Raw genomic sequence first — 22,473 nt, 5'->3', positions numbered from 1 at the left:
GTAAATTCTCAAAACTATTTGGTACTTCTCCAGTTGAAAGTTCATTGAAGTTTGCATATAGAATATATGGAGTGTTTCCTTGAATGTATGTGCATCATATGTACTTAGAGCCTGAAGAGGCCAGAAAAGGGGGTTGGGCCCCCTTGAACCAGAGATACAGACAGCCTATAGCCAACACATGGGTACTGGGTACCAAACCTAGGTCCTCTGCAAGAGTAGTGAGTGCTAACTTAGCCATCTTCCCAGCCCCAATCACATTGCTTTTTGCAATGACCCATAATAGAAGAGAGCCAGTACTGCAAAAATCACAGTATCAAGGTTGATTCAATATTCACAAATTGAGAGTGGTGAATTGGGGGACCTGAGGATTCAGTTACCGTCTATATAGGCTTCAAGTTACTTCATGTCTCTTAATTCCTGTTTTACTTTTAAAGTAATAGAAAGGGATTAGAAAACTAAGGAACCTTCTGACTTTGATAGTGGGGAACAAAATAGAAGTCATTGTGTTGGGCTGAATATCCCCACCACCATCACCAGACATAGCCACATTTGAATCCCAGTACCCGGCAATGCCCTACCTTGCATGGCAAAAAGCATTTTGAACATGTGGCTAGAGCTAATTAATACAGGAGAGGTGGCGGCGGCTTTGAAGCTGTAGGAATATAGATAGTTACTACAAGTTGAAGAGGGACATCAACTTTAGGAGTTGTGTGTACTGTATCTTATTTGATCCTTATAACGAGTCTCCAAATAGAGGGATTTATGTTATGGAAAAACTGAATCTTGTGGGGGGTTATATATTTAAAAGTCAGTAACTAGTACGGAGAGAAATCAAAGTTCCTTGCTCAGCTGCTACACTTGCTTGCTGGATAACTGTGGATGAACGAATTTTGTGCACATGACCACCGCAGAAAGCCCAAAATCGCCTGTGCTGACTCTAGACTGACTGCCACAAGGTTATCATAACTAATCTTAACGTGTGTCCCTTATTTTCAGAAGACCAGCCTGGTCTTAAGTGCACTTAAGACCTAGCAGGGGTACCCTTAGCCCCGCTAAAGGGCTCAACTCAAACAGAGCCCCTCCTCCCTGTCCTTTAACCCCGCCCTCCTGAGGTCCCTACTGTTTGCGACACAAAAGCAGGGCCTGCGTAAACGCCCTGGGTCTGGAGTGGAGGCGGGGCCTCCCCAGAGGCCAGTGCGCGGCTGAGGACCTGGACAGAAGGCTTGCTCCTCCCCCAGGACCCAGAAAGCCGCCATGGAGGGGTACCAACGGCCCTGCGATGAGGTACCGCCCCTCTGGCGCCAGGAAGAGCCCCTCAGCTCTCTCTGACTGGCTGTGGGGACACTGCGGGGTGGTCTCTTAGTTCTCGGAGAGTTAAGATGCTGCTTCTCTTTAGCCTGGGTCTGCTCCGTGCGGCCTGGATCCTTCCTTGCCCTTAGGCGTCTCGCTCTCCCCGCCCCTCCCCCGCCCCTGAGATCCTTAAGGTGGGCAGATCGTCGCTCTGACCTTAGTGAGCAAAAGAGCTTGGGGGCAGTCGTCGGGGTCTGCGAGGGCCGATAGGTTGTAGGGAAGGCCAGAATTTGGGTTATATAGGCAGGCGTTGGCGAGCCCCACCCGTTTGCGATCAGGGCCTGGGAACCCGGTCTTCTCTCTGATTCCTCCACCCCTTTGGGTCTCCTTGTGCTGGTGCTGCAAGGTGGCTCTAGTCCCGGGAATTCTTCCCAGGAAAGGCTAGAGGAAGTGCTTTATGGATTAAGAGCCCTTGCTCACCGATTCATGTTTCCCCGAGCCTCACCAGAATTCCATGATGTCGGTTAGTTTTCTGTTACAGAAGGTAACCGACTTTTCATGGCGACAAAGTGATAGGCCCCAAGCGAAAAGAATGGCAGGTGTTCCATTTGAACCCAGGTCTCTGGCTTCATACTTAAGCCCTTATTTCAAGGATTTGGAGGATGAGGACTGTTGAATTGTTGCACAGCCTGTAAGAGTTTGCAAGGACAGAGTAGACAGAGATGTTCTGCACCTCCTAGCAAAGGTAGGAAGTATTTTGCACTACTTCCTAAATACATGTAATTTCAAAAGAAATTGGAGTGAATACATAGTCCTAGTGTGCTTGGCTAGCACAGGAGACTCCCCGAGCTCAGAACACCAGAAGAGACAGAGATGTGTCCATAGTATTAGGCGACTTTCCAAACTGTGGTGAAATGTGTATCTTTGATATCTTAGGTCAATTTTTGGATGGAATTTTGAAGTAAAAATGATATTTTATCACAGGACCAAACTATGAGACCTTTTTTCATATTGTCTCCAATGATTTAGATTTTCGTTCCTTTTTTTGTTTTAGGAGAATGGTGGGAAATTGTATAGAATACTTAATAGAATTAAAATATGGAAATCTATACTTAAAGCATAACTCAGGAATTGATTTGTCTCAAGTAGTTTGAAGTTCCCTAGTGGTTTTTAAAGCACAGAAGTGCTGTGCTGCTTTCCCAGTGCACTCAGAACACCTCCTCCCTGGAAGTCATTTTGGTGATACCTAAAGCATCTTGGCTTGTATTTCAGTCTCATCCCATAACCTAGTTCTGCACTAGAGGACACTTCGATGCTTTTGAAAATTGTTGTTAACCTAAGATTCTAACAAGCTGCTCCAAAAATTATATACCAACTTATATAATTAGAATAACATAAATTTCTAATGACAAAGTATTGCTGTAATCTTTTATTTGGGAAAGCAATGGTTTGACTCACATCAGTTCAAAATAAAATTGAAAATGACAATTGAGCATACTCTTCTTATGGCCCACTTTAGCTGAAATGATTTTCTGTATACTGATAGCACACAACAGACATCAGTAATAGCTGCCGAATACCAATTTCTTAAGCTTTATTATACAACGATTATCTAGAATAATCAATACACTCACTATTGTAAAAGCACTTTTCAAAACGGTATTTGCCCAGGCTCTGCCCAATCCTAATGGCTCCAAATTCATAGGGAATAGGTTCAGGATCCTCAGGAGACCCAATACTCCTAGCACTGTGGTCTTCTGTCACTATGGTTTTCTTAGGCCAGATGAGAGTAACCTGAATATTGCCTATGCTCAAAGAAGTTTTATTGTGTGTTTTCTTCTTAGGTTGGCTTCAATGCTGATGAAGCCCATAATATAGTCAAAGAGGTGAGTTAATATTTGCTGTTATCACAAAGCCTGTTGTGTTGATGGAAATATCTTTAATCCAGTTTTGATTTGTCAGGCCAGTGCTAGAGATGTTAATGTTAAGACACCAAGATGTAAAATATTGCTTCCTTCTTTGTAGTGGTGTGTATGCAGGGTATGCAGTGAGGCTTAGATGGACCTTTTTCTGAAAGTCACGCTAAAGCTCTGTTTCAAGTCTACAGAAAGAAAGATCCTGAAGACCCTTATTGATTCTAGTGTTGTCAATATAGACTACACTGTGGGTGAGGTACTTTAAGAGCTCTCTAAAGAATCATCATTAGCTCTGCCAAATCCTAGGTTAAAGACAAAACCCTGAGCTGGCTCAGGAGACTGGCTTCAATTGCAGGTGTGGCTATTGGAACCTGTGTCCTAGCAAGCCCTGACTTGAGTTCTGTCTGGGCAGGATTGACTCCACCTTCTGGGCCTCGTGTGTGTGTGTGTGTGTGTGTGTGTGTGTGTGTGTGTGTGTGTATGTTTGCCATCAGTTTCCCCAGAGACAGCTCCTGACTTGCCTGACTGCTTGCTCTAAGGTATAGTGTCCTCCTGAGCTGAGCTGGGCTTAACCCTGTATAAGTAGGATCATCAGCTCAACATCGCAGAGGGCTAGGCAACAGGAAAAAACATGGTGTATTTTAATAGTTGAAGACTTCGTATTAGACTATTTAGTTATTTAAAATATCCAGACTATATTACATAGCTGAATATTTCATTAAAATAAAATGCAAATGTGTTCAGTGCCTTCACAATGTCAGAGCATAAGGAAGAACAATTAGAAGGGAGAGATAGCAATAATCTTATTTTTCAAAATACAATCTCAAGAGACATTAATAGTTAGTGATTAGTAGACATGAAAGAAAAGATGCTGGATCTTTGGGAGAACCACTTTAATATATTTTCCCTACCCAAGTTTTGAACCATATAAAAAGGCAAAAGTGTCACTTGAAAGAGTAAAACACTGCCTTTATTGTCGATAAAAACTAGGTTGATGACTGTATCATCTTATACTAACCCCCCTGCTCAGTTCAGAACTTGCAATACTGGCTTTGCATGCACACAAGGGAAAGTCTGAGTCAGCCGAGAAACAGGATAATGTGGCTCTTGGTCTGGGTAGGGATGGAAGGAAAATGAAAACCCAAGTTCAAGATGTGTAGGAATGAGGTTTTCTCATGAGACCAATGCTGACCACTCACCAACCAGATAGCTCATTCCATCTCCAATGTTAAAGATGTGTGTGGGGGGGGTGGGGGGGATTTCATCTGTGTACATAGGTTGAAGTAAATCTACTGAGACCTCTATCTTAAGAAGAGGTGGGGAAAGCTAGTGGAGAACTAAATTTTCACCTATCACAGGAGTTCTAGATGTGTCTATAGCTCATAAAACATAGTGGTAAGCATGTTATTTGGAAATATATAAGTAATTACTTCTTAAACTGTTATGTGTCTGTCTGTCTCTGTCTCTCTGTCTGTCTCTCTCTCTCTCTGTGTGTTAGAGGTTATGTGGTATTAGAACCTACCAAATGAATTTTTATTTCTTCTCTTGTTTCTTTGGTTTTTGGTTTTTCTTTTTGTGTTTGTTTGTTTGTTTGTTTGTTTGTTTGAGATAGAGTGTTGTTATGTAGTCAGGATAGCCTGCCTCCTAGTTGTAATACTCCTGCCTCAGAAAATCAACCATCAGGATTACAGGCACACACCACTGCACCTAGCTTACTAGATGCATTTTACAGTAGGCCTCTCCCTAACTAAAATATTTCTGAGACTGTGGTTAGCTCTACAAGCCGTTTAACTGAAGACAGTTTGGCCCCAACTGAACTTGAATTCTCGACATGAAAGAAATCTCAGGCTTCGTACATATTGCTTTGCGGAACACATCTCTGGTCTCCTTGGTCTTTCTTTCCTGAATCCCATTTCTGTGCCACTAGCATACTTCCGTGGAAAAGCTGGAAAGGTTTAAAGGTATAAGTACTGTTTTAAAACCCTCCGGACCATCCTAGATACTTCCATAGTTCCAACAGTCGTTTCTCTCTTATTTCATACTCAGTGTCATTCCTTTAATTTCAGGGTTTGGTTTGGTTTGCTTGTTTGCTTGTTTGTTGTTGTTGTTGTTTTGTTTTATTTTGGCTTGTTTGATGTTTTTGTTTTTGTTTTCAAGGCAAAGTCTCTCTGTGTAGCTCTGGGATTTGCTTTGTAGGCCAGGCTGGCCTTGACATCCCAGAGTACCCCCAGCCACTGCCTTTGAGTGCTGGGATTAAAGGCTTGTGCCACTGGGTGGTGGTGGCGCATGCCTTTAGTCCCAGCACTTGGGAGGCAGAGGCAGGCAGATTTCTGAGTTTGAAGCTAGCCTGGTCTACAGAGTGAGTTCCAGGACAGCCAGGGCTATACAGAGAAACCCTGTCTCAAAAAAAAAAAAAAAAAAAGAAAGAAAGAAAGAAAGAAAGAAAGAAAGAAAGAAAGAAAGAGAGAAAGAAAGAAAGAAAACAGGCTTGTGCCACCAGCAGCAACTTCTTTTAATTTCTTGCTCTGAACTCTCTCTCCCTGTCAACTTACTTTTGCCGATGTACTATACTAGAAGACATTTATTTAATTTAGTGAGTGATAGAATTTCCCCCATACCCAAAATTTCCACAAAGAAAAATGATGTTTTAAATGTCATAAACTCAAAACCTTCAGTTTAGACTATCCAGAAAGTACATTTAAATCAGTATTGCTTGAACAACAAACATCTAAGTCTTACTGTGTGCCCAGGTCCTGCGCTTCGCCCCGGGGTGATACAGATCTATTTAAAGCTCTGATTTGTGTAGTGTCTTTCAGGGTTGATGGTAATTAGTTAGGAACTTCACTTGGCTCGGGGCAGTGAAGGAATGAAGAAAAGACAAACATACATATAGACACGTGGCCAGAAACCTGGGATCAGCTGCCCTGGGATTAAAAATGAGGGAGGGGGCTGGGGTGATCTACAAGGTTATCCAATTGTATTGTGACATTAAGGGTTAATTAAGCAAAGAAACATCTGTTGGAGACTGGGCCTTATCCAGGGCATCTGACTCCTACACTTTTGGTCCAAAGCTCAGAGTGATAAAGAGGACAAAGGAATTAGTTTTTGGGTCTGGGACCATGGATTCAATTTGACCCTGCCAGCAAGATGGAGACGTTGTCCCTGAGATGGCTGGATTCAAACAACTGTTCTCTTACAATTACAGACAGAGAAGCGGAGTTATTTTATACAGCTGAGTAAGGAGGCAGCCTTAGCTAATGTCAGTAGGAGCAGTGTCTGTAGGCGAGCAGTATTCAGGCTGGGGGAGAAAGCTATGTTGGTCATTTTCTGCACACTATCAACGTCTGCATCTTCCCTTAATCCTGCAGTCATTTTTTTACCACTTCCTGTTTAAGATTTGTCCTTCCCATGTTATAAACATTAGAGTTCTTTGATTAATGCCTCTGCTAGATTTACCACAGAGGCATTGGCAAATTTATCTTTGTATGACCTGTGATATTTCATAGAATGTGATAAGACTCATGGAAATGCTTAGAAAATGTTTAGAGACAGTGCCCAACAAGCATTTCGTCGATGTGTGTTTTCGGTTAATGCCTTAGCAGGTACTGTCTTGAAGGGATTTCAATTGCAGTGTATGTCTAATTTGGTTCTTCTGGGTTAATTGAACTGTTCCCTCTCCTAGTGTGTTGATGGAGTTTTGGGTGGTAACGATTATAATGAGAATGACATCAACCAGTGGACTGCAAGCATAGTGGAACAATCTATAACACATTTGGTCAAACTGGGGAAAGCTTACAAGTACATTGGTAAGTGATGACACGCTGTCCTTCCTCCTTAGCTCACATACCTTTCTCCTTCTGATTCTCTCTGGATTTTAAGAGTGTATCTGAATGATAGGCACTGTAGTTGACCACTCATAGTGGAGGATGCACTTCTGACTCATCGCTTCAACAAAATACACAACAATGTGAAAAAGGAAGGCCTTTCCATCTGAAGCAGTTTGAACCGCTTGCCCTTTGTAGCAACAGTTGGCTTTGCCTACTGAGACCCTTCAGTGCTGTTCCTCTCGGCCATCTGTGCCTCTGCATAGGCCTGTGAAGATCCACACACCCAGTACAAAGTAAAATAATGCCCAAATTTCTGTCTGAAATCGGTTACTGGCACAGAGCACACAATTTAATCCAGAATTTTTCTGCCATGCAATTGCTGGTGGTGATAGTAACAGTCCATGAAATTGCTGAATCTCATGAAGTTAAGTTCAGGACGGTAGGAAGTATTCAAAATAGAAGACGATTTTAGTCTACCAGCGGAATCGTTTTCTGTTAACTTTTTCAGTCTTGACTCCTTCCCCCTTTTCAGTAACTGCCATTCTGTGTCTTTCTTTGTAGTGACCTGTGCAGTGGTCCAGAGGAGCCCGTATGGATTTCATACAGCCAGCTCCTGTTTTTGGGATACAACATCTGATGGTGAGGAGCCTTAAATGAATTTATCCAGAATCAAAGTTCTAGCGAAGTCAGGCTGGAGGTATTACCGTAGCACTACTTAAAGTCTGAAAAAATTATCAATAGAATTGCTTTCTATCTATTCACAAGTATGATTTAAGCCCAGTATAAAATGTGAAGATGCAATGAGTTGCAGGAAATACTACTAAAAGCTACAAGTGTATGTGTATGCACACACACACGTGTGTGTGTGTGTGTGTGTGTGTGTGTTGCTTAGTGTTTGGTAATTGTGAGGTTTTGCTAGTATATCAAAGTCCTCTTCTTGTATGCTTTCAGGAACCTGTACCATCAGATGGGAGAACCGTACCATGAACTGCATCGTGAATGTTTTTGCAGTTGCGATTGTCCTGTAACCTGTAATGCACTAAAAAAAAGTGTTGGGTTAAGGCCATTAACTTAAGTTTGTGAGTGTATCCTTTCTAAAAAGAGTATCAACTACTTATTAATGTGCTAGATCACAAGTGTGCAATATGCTTCAAAGCTATCAACAGAGAACTGAATATTGTAAGCAGAAGTCTAATAGGAAGTTGGCAGAATTATCTCATATTCTATACAGCATCATTTAAGGACATAAAATGTTAGTCAACAATTAATGCAGAAATATGGCTGACCTAAACTTAGAAGCCTTTCACTGGCATTATGTTCCTCCAGAGATGGGGAAATCTATTTAGATACTAACATTATCATTAACTAGAAAACACAACAGGGATAAATATATGAACAAAAAACTACAAGGAGAAATGTAGAGAAAATGACACGAAGTACCTAATACCTTTCTGGTTTAAGTTTTATTCCTTTGTTGAATTGCATATAGTAGTTCATAGAGAGTAATTTTGACACACACACACACCCGCCCCATCTAACTAGTTTTCTTTTCCTGAGAACTGGCAAATCCATTGATTTTGTTTTGTTTTGTTTTGTTTTAATGCCAGTTTCTTACATTTACACTTGAGGTGGAATTAAATATGATCTACCAGATTTCCTGGGTGAACAAAATTAGTAAAGTATATCATCAACAGTATATGACTCAGACAACTGCCTTACAATCCATTGCTTCCATGAGAGATGGACAGGTATCTATCGAATGTGTGCTCTGCATGTTTCTCTCCAGGCAGACAGCTCTTAACGTGGTGTTCACGTGGCATTCACATGGCGTTCACCTGGCAGGTTGGTTTTGGCAGCTGTTCAGTTGGAAAAAACAGTGTTTATGTTTGAGGGAGAATAAAAGAAAGAAAGGAAAAGAGTCTGGCCCTCCGTGGAAAATTAACCAGAAGGAAAGCGCTAATTGATGACAGAATTATAGATAGAGTTTTTTAGGGTTGCTTCCCACAAAGTAATACATCAAATATGCAACTCTTACCTAAAGGCCTTATTAGTAATCTTAGCTATACAATGATAAATTTTATTGAATTACTTTCAACTGTGTGTGAATAATTTAAAAATACTTATGTAGAGTTAGGACAAATGGGGTAGAATATACATTAAAAGTGAACAATCATTAGCAGGTTATCTAATATCTCAGGGCTTATGAAATCTAGTTCAATTTACTTAAAAAAATCAAAAATAAATATTAGGATACACAGCTGGCCACCAAATGCAAAGTCAGTCTGCCATTTAACCTTGAAAATGAAATCCATTTCACATCTTACCACTGACACGCAATCCATGTAAACACTGGAATCACATGCCATTGAAGTTTTAGGGGGAGGAAAAGTTCAGTAGTAATGGCAACAACATTAAGACAGGATTCTCGTATGAGGACTATGTGCATGGTTGACATTTTGCAGAATAACTCTAATGACAAGAATGCAAAGATGGGGTTTAATGAGGTGACCTGTAGCTTTGGCACATCCAGAGTTCTTTGTGATTACCTTTATGTTACTTTATGCTGCTGGCTCTTGTACCTTGGGAGATTGTAACAGTGACCAAATTATCTGTGCATTTAAGGCTTACTCTTTGATTATTGTTGTTGAAGGCTCGTTTTCAAAGTATCAAATCATACCTCGTGAGCTTGCTATCTGCTGTTTCTAGTTAAAAATATAATAAAGACTATCTTATTGTGCTGAACATCTGGCTCTGGTTGATCCTTCAGTGGTCAAGAAATCAGGATCTGCTTTACTTGAATAAATTCCAAGCAGGATAAATGGAGGAGGAAAATAAATGGGACCACATAAATATATTACAAAAATTAATACATCAAGAGTGTGAGACCAGACTCAGTTGCTCAACAAAACTGTGTCTCAAAAATATTATTACCCAAATCTATTCTTCACCATTACAAAATCATTAATAGCTTCAGTTTTATATATTTTATTTATGGTCTTGAACACAACATTTTTCTTTAAAGTAAGCATAAAATATATTTGGTAACTACTTTTTAACTCTTAATAATTATTTTTAGCAATTTGTCTTGTTTGTCAAATTGCAAAGGAGTTGTTGCTTATTTCAAAAAATTAGGGACCGCAAGTAAATACGAGTATTCATGTGTAAGCAGTAACTAACTGCGGTTTGTATAAAGCTGTAATTTTGTGTTTGTAAAGTCCTAATAGACCGCCTCAATAATGGCAGCATCGCATTACACTGTCTCGTGCAAAGAGCACTTTTCCTCTGCCCAAGTTGGGGCTTACTTAAGTAGAAGCTGCTGAATGGGGCTTCACTGTGTGCACGCATCATTGCAATTTCTAGTGATCTAAGGATGATTTTAGGTTTGTGTCTTCAATGTTTGAGTAAAAATAGTTAACATGTTCTTGATAGTAGTTATTGTTATTAAAAGGGGTGAGAAAATAGTCACCTATCTGGGAGAAAGTGATTAAGTCTCTTCTATGGCACATATCAAAGAAAAGTCGAAGGTGAATTGAAATTTTTTCCTCATGTGCTACAATCTATCCAAGGGGAATTTGTTTTATAATTCAAAAAGTGGAACTATATGTAGCTGAATCATCTATGGCCAGTGTTAGATGGTTCTGTAAAGTTCACTCTCTACCCTTTACAGTGAATATTTTCAGTTAGTGTACAAAGAAAGTAATGGATTTTATTATGACATTGTCATACATATGTGTCATACTTTGTGTCTGATGTTCCCACCGCTTCCACATCCTTCTACCTGTCCCCACTTGTTGGTTCCCTTCCTTGTCTGATAGTCCTTCCTCTGTCTTTCACATTCCATGTATTCTATGTAATAGTCTTAATCATGGATCACTTATAAGATGTGGTATGGATTTTCATGGAGGACTGAGCTTCATGCTTCATGAGGAATGGCTTCATGCCATTCACTTGGCCAGCATTCTGCCACTCAGCTCTATCCCTAGCAAAGTGCTCCAGCAGGCTCAAGCATGACAAAGCCAGGCCCCAGCCTGGCAGACATGGAGCTGGCAGCTTTTACCTCTTCTTCCTTCCCTCTCCCTTGCTCTATACCATTAGATGACAGTCCTGCTAGCCACCAAGGCCTAGCCCCTTATTTGGCTACTTTGTTATGCCTGACTCATTCCCGAGGCTGATCACCCCGAGGTCCCACTATCCAAACATCAAGACTCAGCAATCAAAACACATCATTTCGTCTGCCCTGATTAAAATACCCAACCAGAACTTACCAACACATCCTAGCTCATTTGACCACAGACCCCCTTCTTTTCCCTGTTGAAATTAGCACTTGCAAAGCTATTAGCTGCCCGATTCAGATTCAGCCACCCTGTCTGTTGCCTTGCTTTATTAAAGGATCTCTTCATGGTTGGCTTGTCCTTGGAAATTGGTATTTGGGTTCAGTCTATGCCTAATCTGGAATCCAGATGGGACACCCTGAAGTGGGTCCCCTCACTGAATCCTATTTGGGGGGAGGTGTTGTGATTTTACATGTAGAGGTTTACCTACAAGGATGTCTGTGCACCACTTGCATGCCTGGTGGTGCCTGTGGAGGCCCAAAGAGGCCACCAGATCCCTTGGAACTGGAGTTAGAGACAGTTGAGAGCTATCATGCAGGTACATGTAATCAAACTGTGTTATTCTATAAGAGCAGCCAGTGCTAATCTCTCCAGCCCCAGTTTTCACTTTTTATTTCGAGACAGGGTCTCCTTTAGAGGATCTAGGATTCTTTCTTCTGACTTTTGGGTTGGTTCTAGATGGTAATTGAGTTTCGTGAGAGTGATTTCAATGATTCTAACCTGTATCTTCAAAGCCACTAGACCTCATCTTCAGACCTCATCTCTGATCCCTGGGGTTTGGGGCTTTGTTTGGTTTTTGATTTTCTGTTTTGTTTTGTTGGGGTTTTTTTTCTGCCTGATCTTGCCCTATTATATCATCTTAAGAATACACTGGCTCCACTCAGGGTTTTCTCTCCATAAGATCTGTAACCACACCTGCATAGTTCCTGCTTACCAAAACCAAACTCACAGGTTTCCAAATGAAAGATGTGGACATCTTTCTGTGGATATTCCTCTGCTACAACTCTATCCCCACATGTTGCCAAGTATCAACAGACTCTCAGTATAAGAGTCAGAAACCTAGAGAACGGGTAAATAGTAAGTGATAGACTGGATTGCACATGCACTATTCCAGGGAAGTTCAGGTTCAACTCCATCCACTGTGTCTATTAAGGAATGGAGGCTCAGCTATGGCTAAGCTTTTAGCTTTACAAAGAATCACAAGTAATGCTTATAATATGAAAAAAACAACTCACAAAACCGAAATAAAAAATTAAACATTGACTTTTGATTTAAGCAAACCCCAATAGTGTTCTGATTCTGTAGTCCCTCCCCTCCTTCCCCTCCATGCCCTCCCTTCTTCCCTCTGCTATCCCTTCCTCCTCCCCTTCTCTCCCCTCCTTTTTTTCTGTTTTGACACACAGTCTTGTCAAAAATGGTCAGCCTGTACCACAGGCTGTCCAGCTACCCTGTTTCTGTCCACCAAGTGCAGGGATTGCAGGTGTGTTCTCTTAGCTCCAGACCCTTATGCTATTTGTGAATCAGTTAGAAGATGAAAATGATAGGGATCATAGGAAAATGATACCTTTCTGTTCCAGATTAGGAATTTTCTGGAACAACTGGTCTTTCTCATTAAATTCCAGTATTAAAATCTCACTCCAGTGGTGGTGCATGCCTGCAATCCCAGCACTCAGGAGGCAGAGGCCAGCAGATTTCTGAGGTCAAGGCCAGCCTGGTCTACAGAGTGAGTTCTAGGACAGCCATGGATACACAGAGATACCCTATCTCAAAAAAAGAATCTCACTCAATGAATGTAGGAACGTGCTGTTTCTGTGAAGCCAAATACAAAATAAAGGGAGACAAAGCATGCCAAGGGTCATGGGAGTGAAGGAGTGGAGAAATATCAAGAATGTTATAGAAATGGATGATTGTGTCCACAGAAAACTACAGGGGAAAAACCTACCATAAGCGGGGATCTAGCTGATCCCTTATTGTTTGGTGACAGTGGCTCAATTTCATAAGTTTTAGTAGTATTAAGCTTCTACCGGCCCCTCCAGCCCCATCTTAGCAACTTTCATTGATTGCACCATCCAGTGACACATCATACATACTCAACAAATCATCGATGAGCAAAGGGCAGAGGATGAAGTTAGTAAAGTGTCAGCTTAAGGCCAACTCAGCATTGGGTGCAGCTGCTGTAGTTGTCACCATTGCTAATGGGGACCAGATATTTCAACAAAATTAATGTCCTAGGAATCATTAGTAGGTTTTTAAATGAGAGTACTTTAGTGACATCTGTCAATTTTTTTTTTTTTGCTTTGTTCCTCTATCATGTGAATAGTTATTTGGCACACTGCTAGGGAACAAAAGGCTTAGCACATCACATAAATGGAAAGTACAAATAAATAAGGCTTTTCTCTTGAATAGTGTTCAGGAAGTAAATTTTAAAAAGGAAAACAAGACCAGGAGTGGTGTTAGCACAGAGGAAGCCAGCTGAAGCCTTAGGAATATAGACTCAGTCCATCCAGCTGCAGAGTGTGCTGCAGGTCAGTTTAAGGACTGTAAGGCTCAATCCATCTGAGCTGCAGGGTTTGATGTAGGTCAGTCTAAGGACTGTAAGGTCCAGTCCATTCTAGCTGAAGTGTGTGTTGCAAGTCACGCTAAGAATTGTAAGGCACAGTCCATCTGAGCTGCAGTGTTTGTTGCAGGTCAGTCTAAGGACTCTAAGGCCCAGTCCATTTGAACTGCAGGGTAGGCTGAAGGACAGTCGAAGGACTGAAGGCTCAGTCCATGTTACATTCAGGGTGTGCTGTGGGAAAGTATAGACTGAATGCTCAGTCCATCCTAGCTGGAGAGTGTGCTGCAGGTCAGCCTAAGTACTGTAAGGCCCAGACTATCCTAGCTGCAGAGTGTTTTGAAGTTCAGTCTTAGGACTTGTGGTCCAGTCCATCCTGGCTGCAGAGTGTGTTGCAAGTCAGTCTAAGGACAGTAAGGCCCAGGCCATCTTTGCTGCAGAGTGTGCTGTAGGACTGTCTAAGTTCGGTAAGGCCCCAGTTCATCATGCCGAAGAGTGTGCTGCAGGTCATTCTAAGGACTGTAAGACTCAGTCCATCCTAGCTGCAGAGTGTGCTGCAGGTCAGTCAAAGCACTGTTAGGTCCTATCCATTCTAGGGGCATTGTGTGCTGCAGGGAGAAAAAGGACAAAAGGCTCAGTTTATCCTAGCTGTAGTATGTACTGAAGGTCAATCTATGGACTGTAAGGCCCAGTGTTTCCTAGCTGCAGAGTGTGTTGCAGGTCAGTTTAAGGACTCCGAAGGCCAGACCATCTGAGATGCAGTGTGTCCTACAGGTCAGTCTAAGGACTATAAACCCAGGCTATCCTAGTTGCAGTGTGTGCTACATGTCAACTTAATGACTGCAAGGCCCAGTCCATCCTAGCTGCAGAGTGTGATGCAGGTCAGTCTAAGGACAGTAATGCCCTGTCCATCCTATCTGCACTGTGTGCTGCAGGTCAGTCTAAGGACAGTAATGCCCTGTCCATCCTATCTGCACTGTGTGCTGCAGGTCAGTCTAAGGTCTGTAAGGCCCTGTCCATCCTAGATGCAGAGTGTGCTTCAGGTCAGTCTAAGGACTTAAGGCCCAGTCTGTCCTAGGTGTGGTGTGCACTGTAAGTATGACTAAGGATTGAAGTCCCAGTCCGTGCTAGCTGCAGTGTGTGCTGCAGGTCATTCTAAGAATTGTAAAGCCCAGTCCATCCTAGCTGCAGTGTGCTTCATGTCAGTCTAAGGACTGTAAGGCCCAGTTCATACTAGCTGCGCTGTGTGAAGCATGTCAGTTTAAGAACTGAAGGCTCAGTCTATCCTAGCTGCAGAATGTGCTATAAGTCAGTCTAAGTCTGAAAGTTTCAGTTTTTCCTAGCTGCAGTGTGTGCTGCAGGTCAGTCTAAGGGCTGTAAGGCACAGCCCATCCTAGCTGCAGAGTGTGTGGCAGGACAGTCTAAGGACTGTAAGGCCCTGTCCATCTGAGCTGAAGACTGCTCTGTAGGTAAGTCTAAGGACTTTAAGTCCCAGTCCATTTGAGCTGTAGTTTTTGCTGGAGGACAGTCTAAGGAATGTAAGGCCCAGTCCTGTCTAGCTGCAGTGTTTGCTGTTAGACAGGCTAAGGGTTGTAAGACCCACTCCATCCTAGATGAAGAGTGTTTTGCAGGTCAGTATAAATACTCTGAGTCCCCCATTATCTTTGCTGCAGAGTTTTCTGCAGGTCATTCTAAGGACTGAAAGGCTCAGTCCATCTAGCTGCAGTATGTGTTGCAGGTCAGTCTAAGAATGGTAAGGCTCAGTCCATTCTAGCTGCAACGTGTAGTGCTGTTCAGAATAATGACTGTAAGGCCCAGTCCATCCTAGCTGCAGAATGTGCTGCAGGTCAGTCTAAGGACTGAAGGCCCAGTCCTTCCTAGCTGCAGTGTATGCTGCAGGTCAGTCTACGGACAGTAAGGGCCATTCGATCCTAGCTGCAAAGTGTGCTGCAGGTTAGTCTAAGGTCTGTAAGGCCCAGTCCATCTGAGCTGCAGTGTTTGCTGCTGGACAGTCATTCCTTGCTGAAGTGTTTTTTGCAGGTAAGTAGAAGTACTGTAAGTTCCGACAATCCTAGCTGCAGTGTTTTCTGCAGGTTAGACTAAATAATGTAAGGCCAAGTCCATCCTAGCTGCAAAGTGTGCTGCAAGATAGTCTAAGGACTGTAAGTCTAGACCATCCTAGCTGCAGAGTGTGGTGCAGGTCAGTCTCAGTACTGTAAGACCCAGTCATTCCTAGCTGCAGTGTGTGCAACAGGTCTGTCTAAGGTCTCTAAGGCCCAGTCCAAACTAGGTGGAGTATGTGGTACAAGTCACTCTACGGACTGAAGGCTCAGTCCATCTAGCTGCAAAGTGTGCTGCAAGTCAGTCTAAGGACTGTACTCCCAGTCTATCCTAGCTGCAGTGTGTGCTGCAGGTCTGTCTAAGGACTGTCAGGCCCAGTCTATCAGAGTGGCAGTGAGTTATGGATGTCAGTCTAAGGACTGAAGGCTAAATCCATCCTAGCTGCAGACTGTGCTGCAGGTGAGTTTAAGGACAGTAAAGCCCAGTACATACTAGCTAAAGAGTGTGCTGCAGGTCAGTTTTAGGACCTAAGGCCCAGTCCATCCTAGCTGCAGTGTGTGGTACATGTCAATCTAATGACTGGTAAGCACATTCCATCCTAGCTGCAGTGTGTGCCGCAGGTCAGTCTAAGCACTGTAAGGCCCAGTCCATCCAGCTGCAGTATGTGTTGCAGGTCAGTCTACGAATGGTAAGGCTCAGTCCATCCTAGCTGCAAAGTGTGGTAGAGTTCAGACTAATGACTGTAAGGCCCAGTCAATACTATCTGCAGAATGTGCTTCAGGTAAATCTAAGGACTGAAGGCTCAGTCCATTCTAGATGCTTTTGGGCTGCAGGTCAGTCTAAGGACTGTAAGGCCCAGTCCTTCCTAGATGCAGTGTGCACTGCAGGTCAGTCTAAGGATAGTAAGACTCAGGCAATCCTAGCTGCTGTATGTGCTGCAGGACAGTATCAGAACTGTAAGACTCAGTTTGTTCTAGCTGCAGAGCATGCTGTTGGCCATTCTAAGGACTGTAAGAGTCAGTCCATCCTAGCTGCAGTGTGTGCTGCAAGTCAACCTAAGCACTGAAGGCCTGTGGGGAATTGCAGGCTGGTCTCCAGTTGAGCTGAGGTCTGAACCTCGATGCTCATAATTCACCTACATGACATGGTAGGCCATGCTCCTGGAATTCTGGCCCCAGCCTAAGATATCACCTCCCACAGCCCCCACAAGAGAAGCATGGTCAGTAGTCAGGTAAGCAATGGCCCAAGCTTCTGACCTTCAGGCTAAACTCCTCCCCAGTTACCTAGCAACAGTGAAGACCATAAAAAGGGGTGCTTAGCCTGCATCTTGCTCTCTCTTATTCCTTTGTCCTCTCACCTCCCTCTTCTCTCACATCTCTCTCCTCTTCCCATTCTTTTTGTCTTCTTCTTTCCTCTCCTGTCTCTTCTCTCTTTTCTCTCTCTTCTCTCTCTCTCTCTCTCTCTCTCTCTCTCTCTCTCTCTCTCTCTCTCTCTCTCTCTGTCTCTGTCTCTCTGTCTCTGTCTCTCTCCCTCTCTGTCTCTCTCCCTCTCCCCTGCATATCTATAATAAAGCTCTAAAGCCATAGAGTCTCTGCTCTGCTCCTTCAAGTTCCGCTGCGCACTCTGGTCAGTGTTGTAAACTTCTTCCCTTTTCCCTCTCTCCCACAACCCTGGTGGCTTTAGCAAAGTAGCTCCGGGGGGGGGGGTGCGCAGGCAGGGCTGCCCCTTGAATACCCACTGAAGAGTGGGATAGAGGAATGCCCACGCAGGGATGAGTGGATAGGGTAGATAGCAGCCCTCCCACGCCTGACTGACAAGAGAACAGGGAAACTGGCTGGGCATGGGCATATTTTTCCAACCATTCTTCCCCAGGGTCCCAGCCCCCCCTTTTTATTTTGTTCCCAACAAAGGCCCAGTCCATCCTAGCAGCAGAGTGTGCTGCAGGTCAGTCTAAGGATTGTAAGGCCCAGTTAATCCTAGGTGCAGTGTGTGCTGCAGGTCAGTCTAAGGACTGTAAGGCCCAGTCCATCCTAGCTGCAGTGTGTCCTGCAGGTCAGTCTAAGGACTGTAAGCCTAGTCCATCCTAGAAGCAGAGTGTGCTGCAGGACAGACTAAGGATTGTAAGGCCCAGTCTACCTTAGCTACAAAGTGTGCTGCAGGTCAGTCTAAGTAATGTAAAGGTCAGTACATTCCAGCTGCAATGTCATAGGTCACTTTAACATCTGTAAAGTCCTGTCCATACTAAGTGCAGTGTGTGCTGCAGGACAGTGTAATGACTGAGGGCTCAGTCCATCCTAGCTATAGTGTGTGCTACATGTCAATCTAATGACTGGTAGGCCCAGGCCATCCTAGCTGGAGTGTGTTCTGCAGGTCAGTATACGAACTGATAGACCCTGACAATCCTAGCTGCAGAGTGTGTTGCAGGTCAGTCTAAGGACTGTAAGGCCCAGTCCATCTGAGATACAAGGTGTGCTGCAGGACACCGTAAGGACTTAAGGCTCAGTACATCCTAGCTTCATAGCATGCTGCAGCTCAATCAAAGGACTTTTGGCCCAAGGCTATCCTAGCTGCAGTATGTTCTGCAGGTCAGTATAAGGACTGTAAGTCTCAGTATATCCTAGCCACAGTGTGTGCTGCAGGTCAGTCTGAAGGCTGTGAGGCCCAGTCCATACAAGCTGAAGAGTGTGCTGCAGGTCTGTTTCAGGACTCTAAAGCCCAGTACTTCTGAGATGCAGTTTGTTCTGCAGGTCAGTCTAATGACTGTAAGCCCAGTCCATCCTAGCTGCAGTGAGTACAACATGTCAAATTAATGACTGGTAGGCCCAGTACATCCTAACTGCAGAGTGTGCTACAGGTCAGTCTAAGGATTGTAAGCCCAGTCCATCTTAGCTGCAATGAATGCTGCAGGTCAGTCTGAGGACTGTAGACCCAGTCCATCCTAGTTGCATAGTGTACTGCAAGTCAATCTAAAGACTGAAGGCTCAGCACATCCTACCTGTGCTGCAGGACACACTAAGGTATGTAAGCCCCAGTCTATCTTAGATACAAAGAATGCTGTCAGTCTAAGGAATCTAAGGGTAGGTGCATTCTAGCTGAAGTGTGTGCCATAGGTCACTTTAACGTCTGAAAATTCCAGTCCACTCTAGCTGCAGTATGCACTGTAGCTGTAGGTCAGTCTAAGGACTCTAAGGCCCAGTGCATCTGAACTGCAGTGTGTGCTGCAGGTCAGTCTAAGAACTGTAAGCCCAGTCCATCCTAGCTGCAGTGTGTGCTGCAGGTCAGTCTAAGGACTATTAGGCAGAGTCCATCCTAACTGCAGAATGTACTAGAGAACAGTCTAAGGACTGTAAGGCCCAGTCTACTCTAGCTGCAGAGTGTGCTGAAGGTCAGTCTAAAGACTGTAAGGCCCAGTCCATGTTAGCTGCAGTGTGTCCTGCAGGTCAGTTTAATGACTGTAAGACCCAGTCCATCTTAGCTGCAGTGTGTGCTGCAGGTCTGTCTAAGGACTGTAAACCCAGTACATGCTAGCTGAAGTGTGTACTACATGTCAATCTAATGAGTGGTAGGCCCAGTCCAACCGAGCTGCAGTTTGTGTTTCATGTCAGTCTAGGACTCTAAGGCCCAGTCCATCTGAGCTGCAGTGTGTGATGCATGACAGTCTAACGATTGTAAGACACAGTCCATCCTAACTGCAGTGTGTGCTGCAGGTCAGTCTAAGGACTGTAAGTCCAGTCCATCCTACCTGCAGAGTGTGCTGCAGGTCAATCTAAGGACAGTTACGCAGAGTCCATCCTAAGTGCAGAGTGTGCTGGAGGATAGTCTAAGGACTGTAAGGACCACTCTACCCTAGCTGCAGAGTGTGCTGCAGGTCAGTCTAAGGACTGTAAGGACCAGTCCATCCTAGCTGAAGTGTTAGCTGCAGGTAAGTTTAAGGACAGTAAGGAGCAGTGCATCCTAGCTGCAAAGTGTGCTGCAGGTCAGACTAAGGACTGTAAGGCCCAGTCCATACTAGCTGAGGAATGTTCTGGAGTAGTTTTAAGATGTCTTAGGCCCAGTCATTCTGAGCTGCAGTATGTGCTACAGGTCTGTCTAAGGACTGTAAACCAGTACATGCTATCTACAGTGTGTACACATATCAATCTAATGAGTGGTAGGCCCAGTCCAACCTAGCTGCAGTGTGTGCTGCTGGTCAGTCTAATGCCTGTAATCCCAGTCCATCATAGCTACAGAGTGTGCTGCTGGAAAGACCAAAAACTGTAAGGCCCAGTCTACTTTAGCTACGAAGTGTGATGCAGGTCAGTCTAAGGATGGTAAGAGCCAGTGCATTCCAGCTGCAGTGTGTCAAATGTCACGTTAACATCTAGAAAATCCAGTCCATCCTAGCTGCAGTGTGTGCTGCAGAGCAGTCTAAGTACTGGAAGGCCCAGTCCATCCTAGCTGCTGTGTGTGATGCAGGTCTGTCTAAGGAGTGTAAGTCCCAGTCTGCCCTAGCTGCAGAGTGTGCTGCATGTCAGTCTAATTACGGTTAGGCCCAGTCCATCCCAAATGCAGAGTGTGCTACATGTCAATCTAATGACTGGTAGGCCTAGTCCAACCTAGGTGCAGTGTGTGCTGCAGGTAAGACTAAGGACTGTAATGCCCAGTCCATCTTAGCTGCAGTATGTGCTGAAGGACTTCATAAGGATTGTAATGCCCAGTCCATTTTAGCTGCCGAGTGTTCTACAGGTCAGTCTAAGGACTGTAAGGCCCAGTCTATACTAGCTGTAGAGTATGCTGTGGGTATGTTTAAGGTCTCTAAGGCCCAGAACTTCTGAACTGCAGTGTGTGCTTCAGGTCAGTCTATGCACTGTAGACCCAGTCCATCCTATTTGCAGAGTTTGTTGCAGGTCAGTCTAAGGACTGTAAGTTCCAGTCCATCCTAGCTGCAGTGTGTGCTGCAAGTCAATCTAAGGACCGAAGTCTCAGTACATCCTAGCTGCAGTGTGTGATGCAGGCCAGCCTAAGGACAGTAGGGCCAGTCCATCCCAGCTGCTGAGTGTGCTGGAAGAAAGAGTAAGGACTGTAAGTCACAGTCTATCTTAGCTACGAAGTGTGATGCAGGTTATACTAAGGACTGTAAGGGCCAGTCCATCCTAGCTGCAGTGTGTGCCAAAGGTCACTATAACATCTCTAAAGTCCAGTCCATCCTAGCTGCAGTGTGTGCTGCAGGTGATTTTAAGGACTGTAAGACCCAGTCCATTATATCTGCATAGTATGCTGCAGGTCAGTCTAAGGACAGAAAGGGCCAGTCCATCCTAGCTTCAAAGTGTGTTGCAGGTCAGTATAAGTATTGTAAGGCTCTGTCCATCTTACCTACAGAGTGTAGTGCAGGTCAGTCTAAGGACTATAAGACCTAGTCATTCTTAGCTGCAGTGTATGCTGCAGGTCAGTCTAAGGACTCTAAACCCAGTCCATCCTAGCTGCTGAGTGTGCTCCAAGTCAATCTAAGGACTGAAGGCACAGTCCATCCTAGCTGCAATATGTGCTGCGGGTCAGCCTAAGGACTGTTATCCCAGTCCATCCTAGCTTCAGATTGTGCTGCAGGACACACTAAGGCCCAGTCTATCTTAGATACAAAGTATGCTGCAGTACAGTCTAAGAACTGTAAGGGCCAGTGCATTCTACCTGCAGTGAGTGCTGTAGGTCACTTTAACATCTGTAAAGTCCATCCATCCTAGCTGCAGTCTGTGCTGCAGGACAGTCTAAGGACTGAGGGCTCAGTCCATCCTAGCTGCAGTATTTGCTGCAGGTCAGTCTAAGGACTTTAAGGATCAGTCCATCCTAGGTGCAGTGTGTGCTGCAGGTCATTCTAAGTTCTGTAAAGCTCAGTCCATTCTAGTTGCAGTGTGTTCTGCAGGTAAGTCTAAGAACATTAAGGCCCGGTTCATCCTAGCTGCAAAGTGTTCTGCAGGTCAAAGTAAGGACTGTAAGGCCCAGCCCATCCTAGCTGCAGGTGTGCTGCAGGTCAGACTAAGGACTGTAAGGCCCAGTCCATACTAGTTGAAGAGTGTGCTACAGGTCGGTTTTAGTTCTCTATGGCACAGTAATTCTGAGCTGCAGAGTGTGTTGCATGCCACTCTAAGGACATTAAGGCCCAGTCCATCCTAGCTGCAGAGTGTGCTACAGGGAGTCTAAGGACTGAAGGCTCAGTCCATCCTAGCTACAGTATATGCTGCAGGTCAGTCTAAGGAACTATGAAGCCCAGTCCATACAAGCTAAAGAGTGTGCTGCATGTCAGTTTAAGGACTGTAAGCCCCAGTCTATCCTAGCTGCTGTGTGTGCTACATGTCAATCTAATGACTGCTAGACCCAGTCCATCATAGCTGCAGTGTGTTCTGCAGGTCAGTATAAGTATTGTAAGACCCTGAAAATCCTACCTGCAGTGTGCTGCAAGAGAGTCTAATGACTGAATGCTTATTTTATCCTAGCTGGAGTGTGTGCTGCAGGTCAGTATAAGGACTGTAAGCCCCCAAAAATCTGAGATACAGGGTGTGCTGCAGGACAATCTATGTAATTAAGACTCAGTCCATCCTAGCTACAGAGTATGCTGCAGGGTAAATCAAAGGACTTTCAGGCCCTGTCTACCCTAGCTGCAGTGTGTGCTGTAGGTCAGACTAAAAACTGTAATGACCAGTCACTCCTAGCTGCAGAGTGTTCTGCAGGTAAGTCTAAGG

The 22,473-nt window shown here is 44.2% G+C and overlaps 1 protein-coding gene across 1 annotated transcript; it reads left to right on the top strand.

Moving 5' to 3' along the window:
- The first annotated feature begins 1,148 nt into the window (after nt 1-1,148).
- On the top strand, nt 1,149-9,775 carry Dynlt3 (dynein light chain Tctex-type 3). The gene is made up of 5 exons (XM_021153283.2): nt 1,149-1,284; nt 3,135-3,176; nt 6,889-7,012; nt 7,595-7,672; nt 7,985-9,775. The coding sequence occupies exons 1-5, from the start codon at nt 1,255-1,257 to the stop codon at nt 8,059-8,061; spliced, it is 351 nt and encodes a 116-aa protein (XP_021008942.1). The 5' UTR covers nt 1,149-1,254; the 3' UTR covers nt 8,062-9,775.
- The last annotated feature ends 12,698 nt before the right edge of the window (nt 9,776-22,473 follow it).

The sequence above is a fragment of the Mus caroli genome, chromosome X (assembly GCF_900094665.2).
Source record: "Mus caroli chromosome X, CAROLI_EIJ_v1.1, whole genome shotgun sequence".
In the NCBI taxonomy this organism is placed as follows: domain Eukaryota; kingdom Metazoa; phylum Chordata; class Mammalia; order Rodentia; family Muridae; genus Mus; species Mus caroli.
This window is presented reverse-complemented; position numbering and strand designations above follow the sequence as displayed.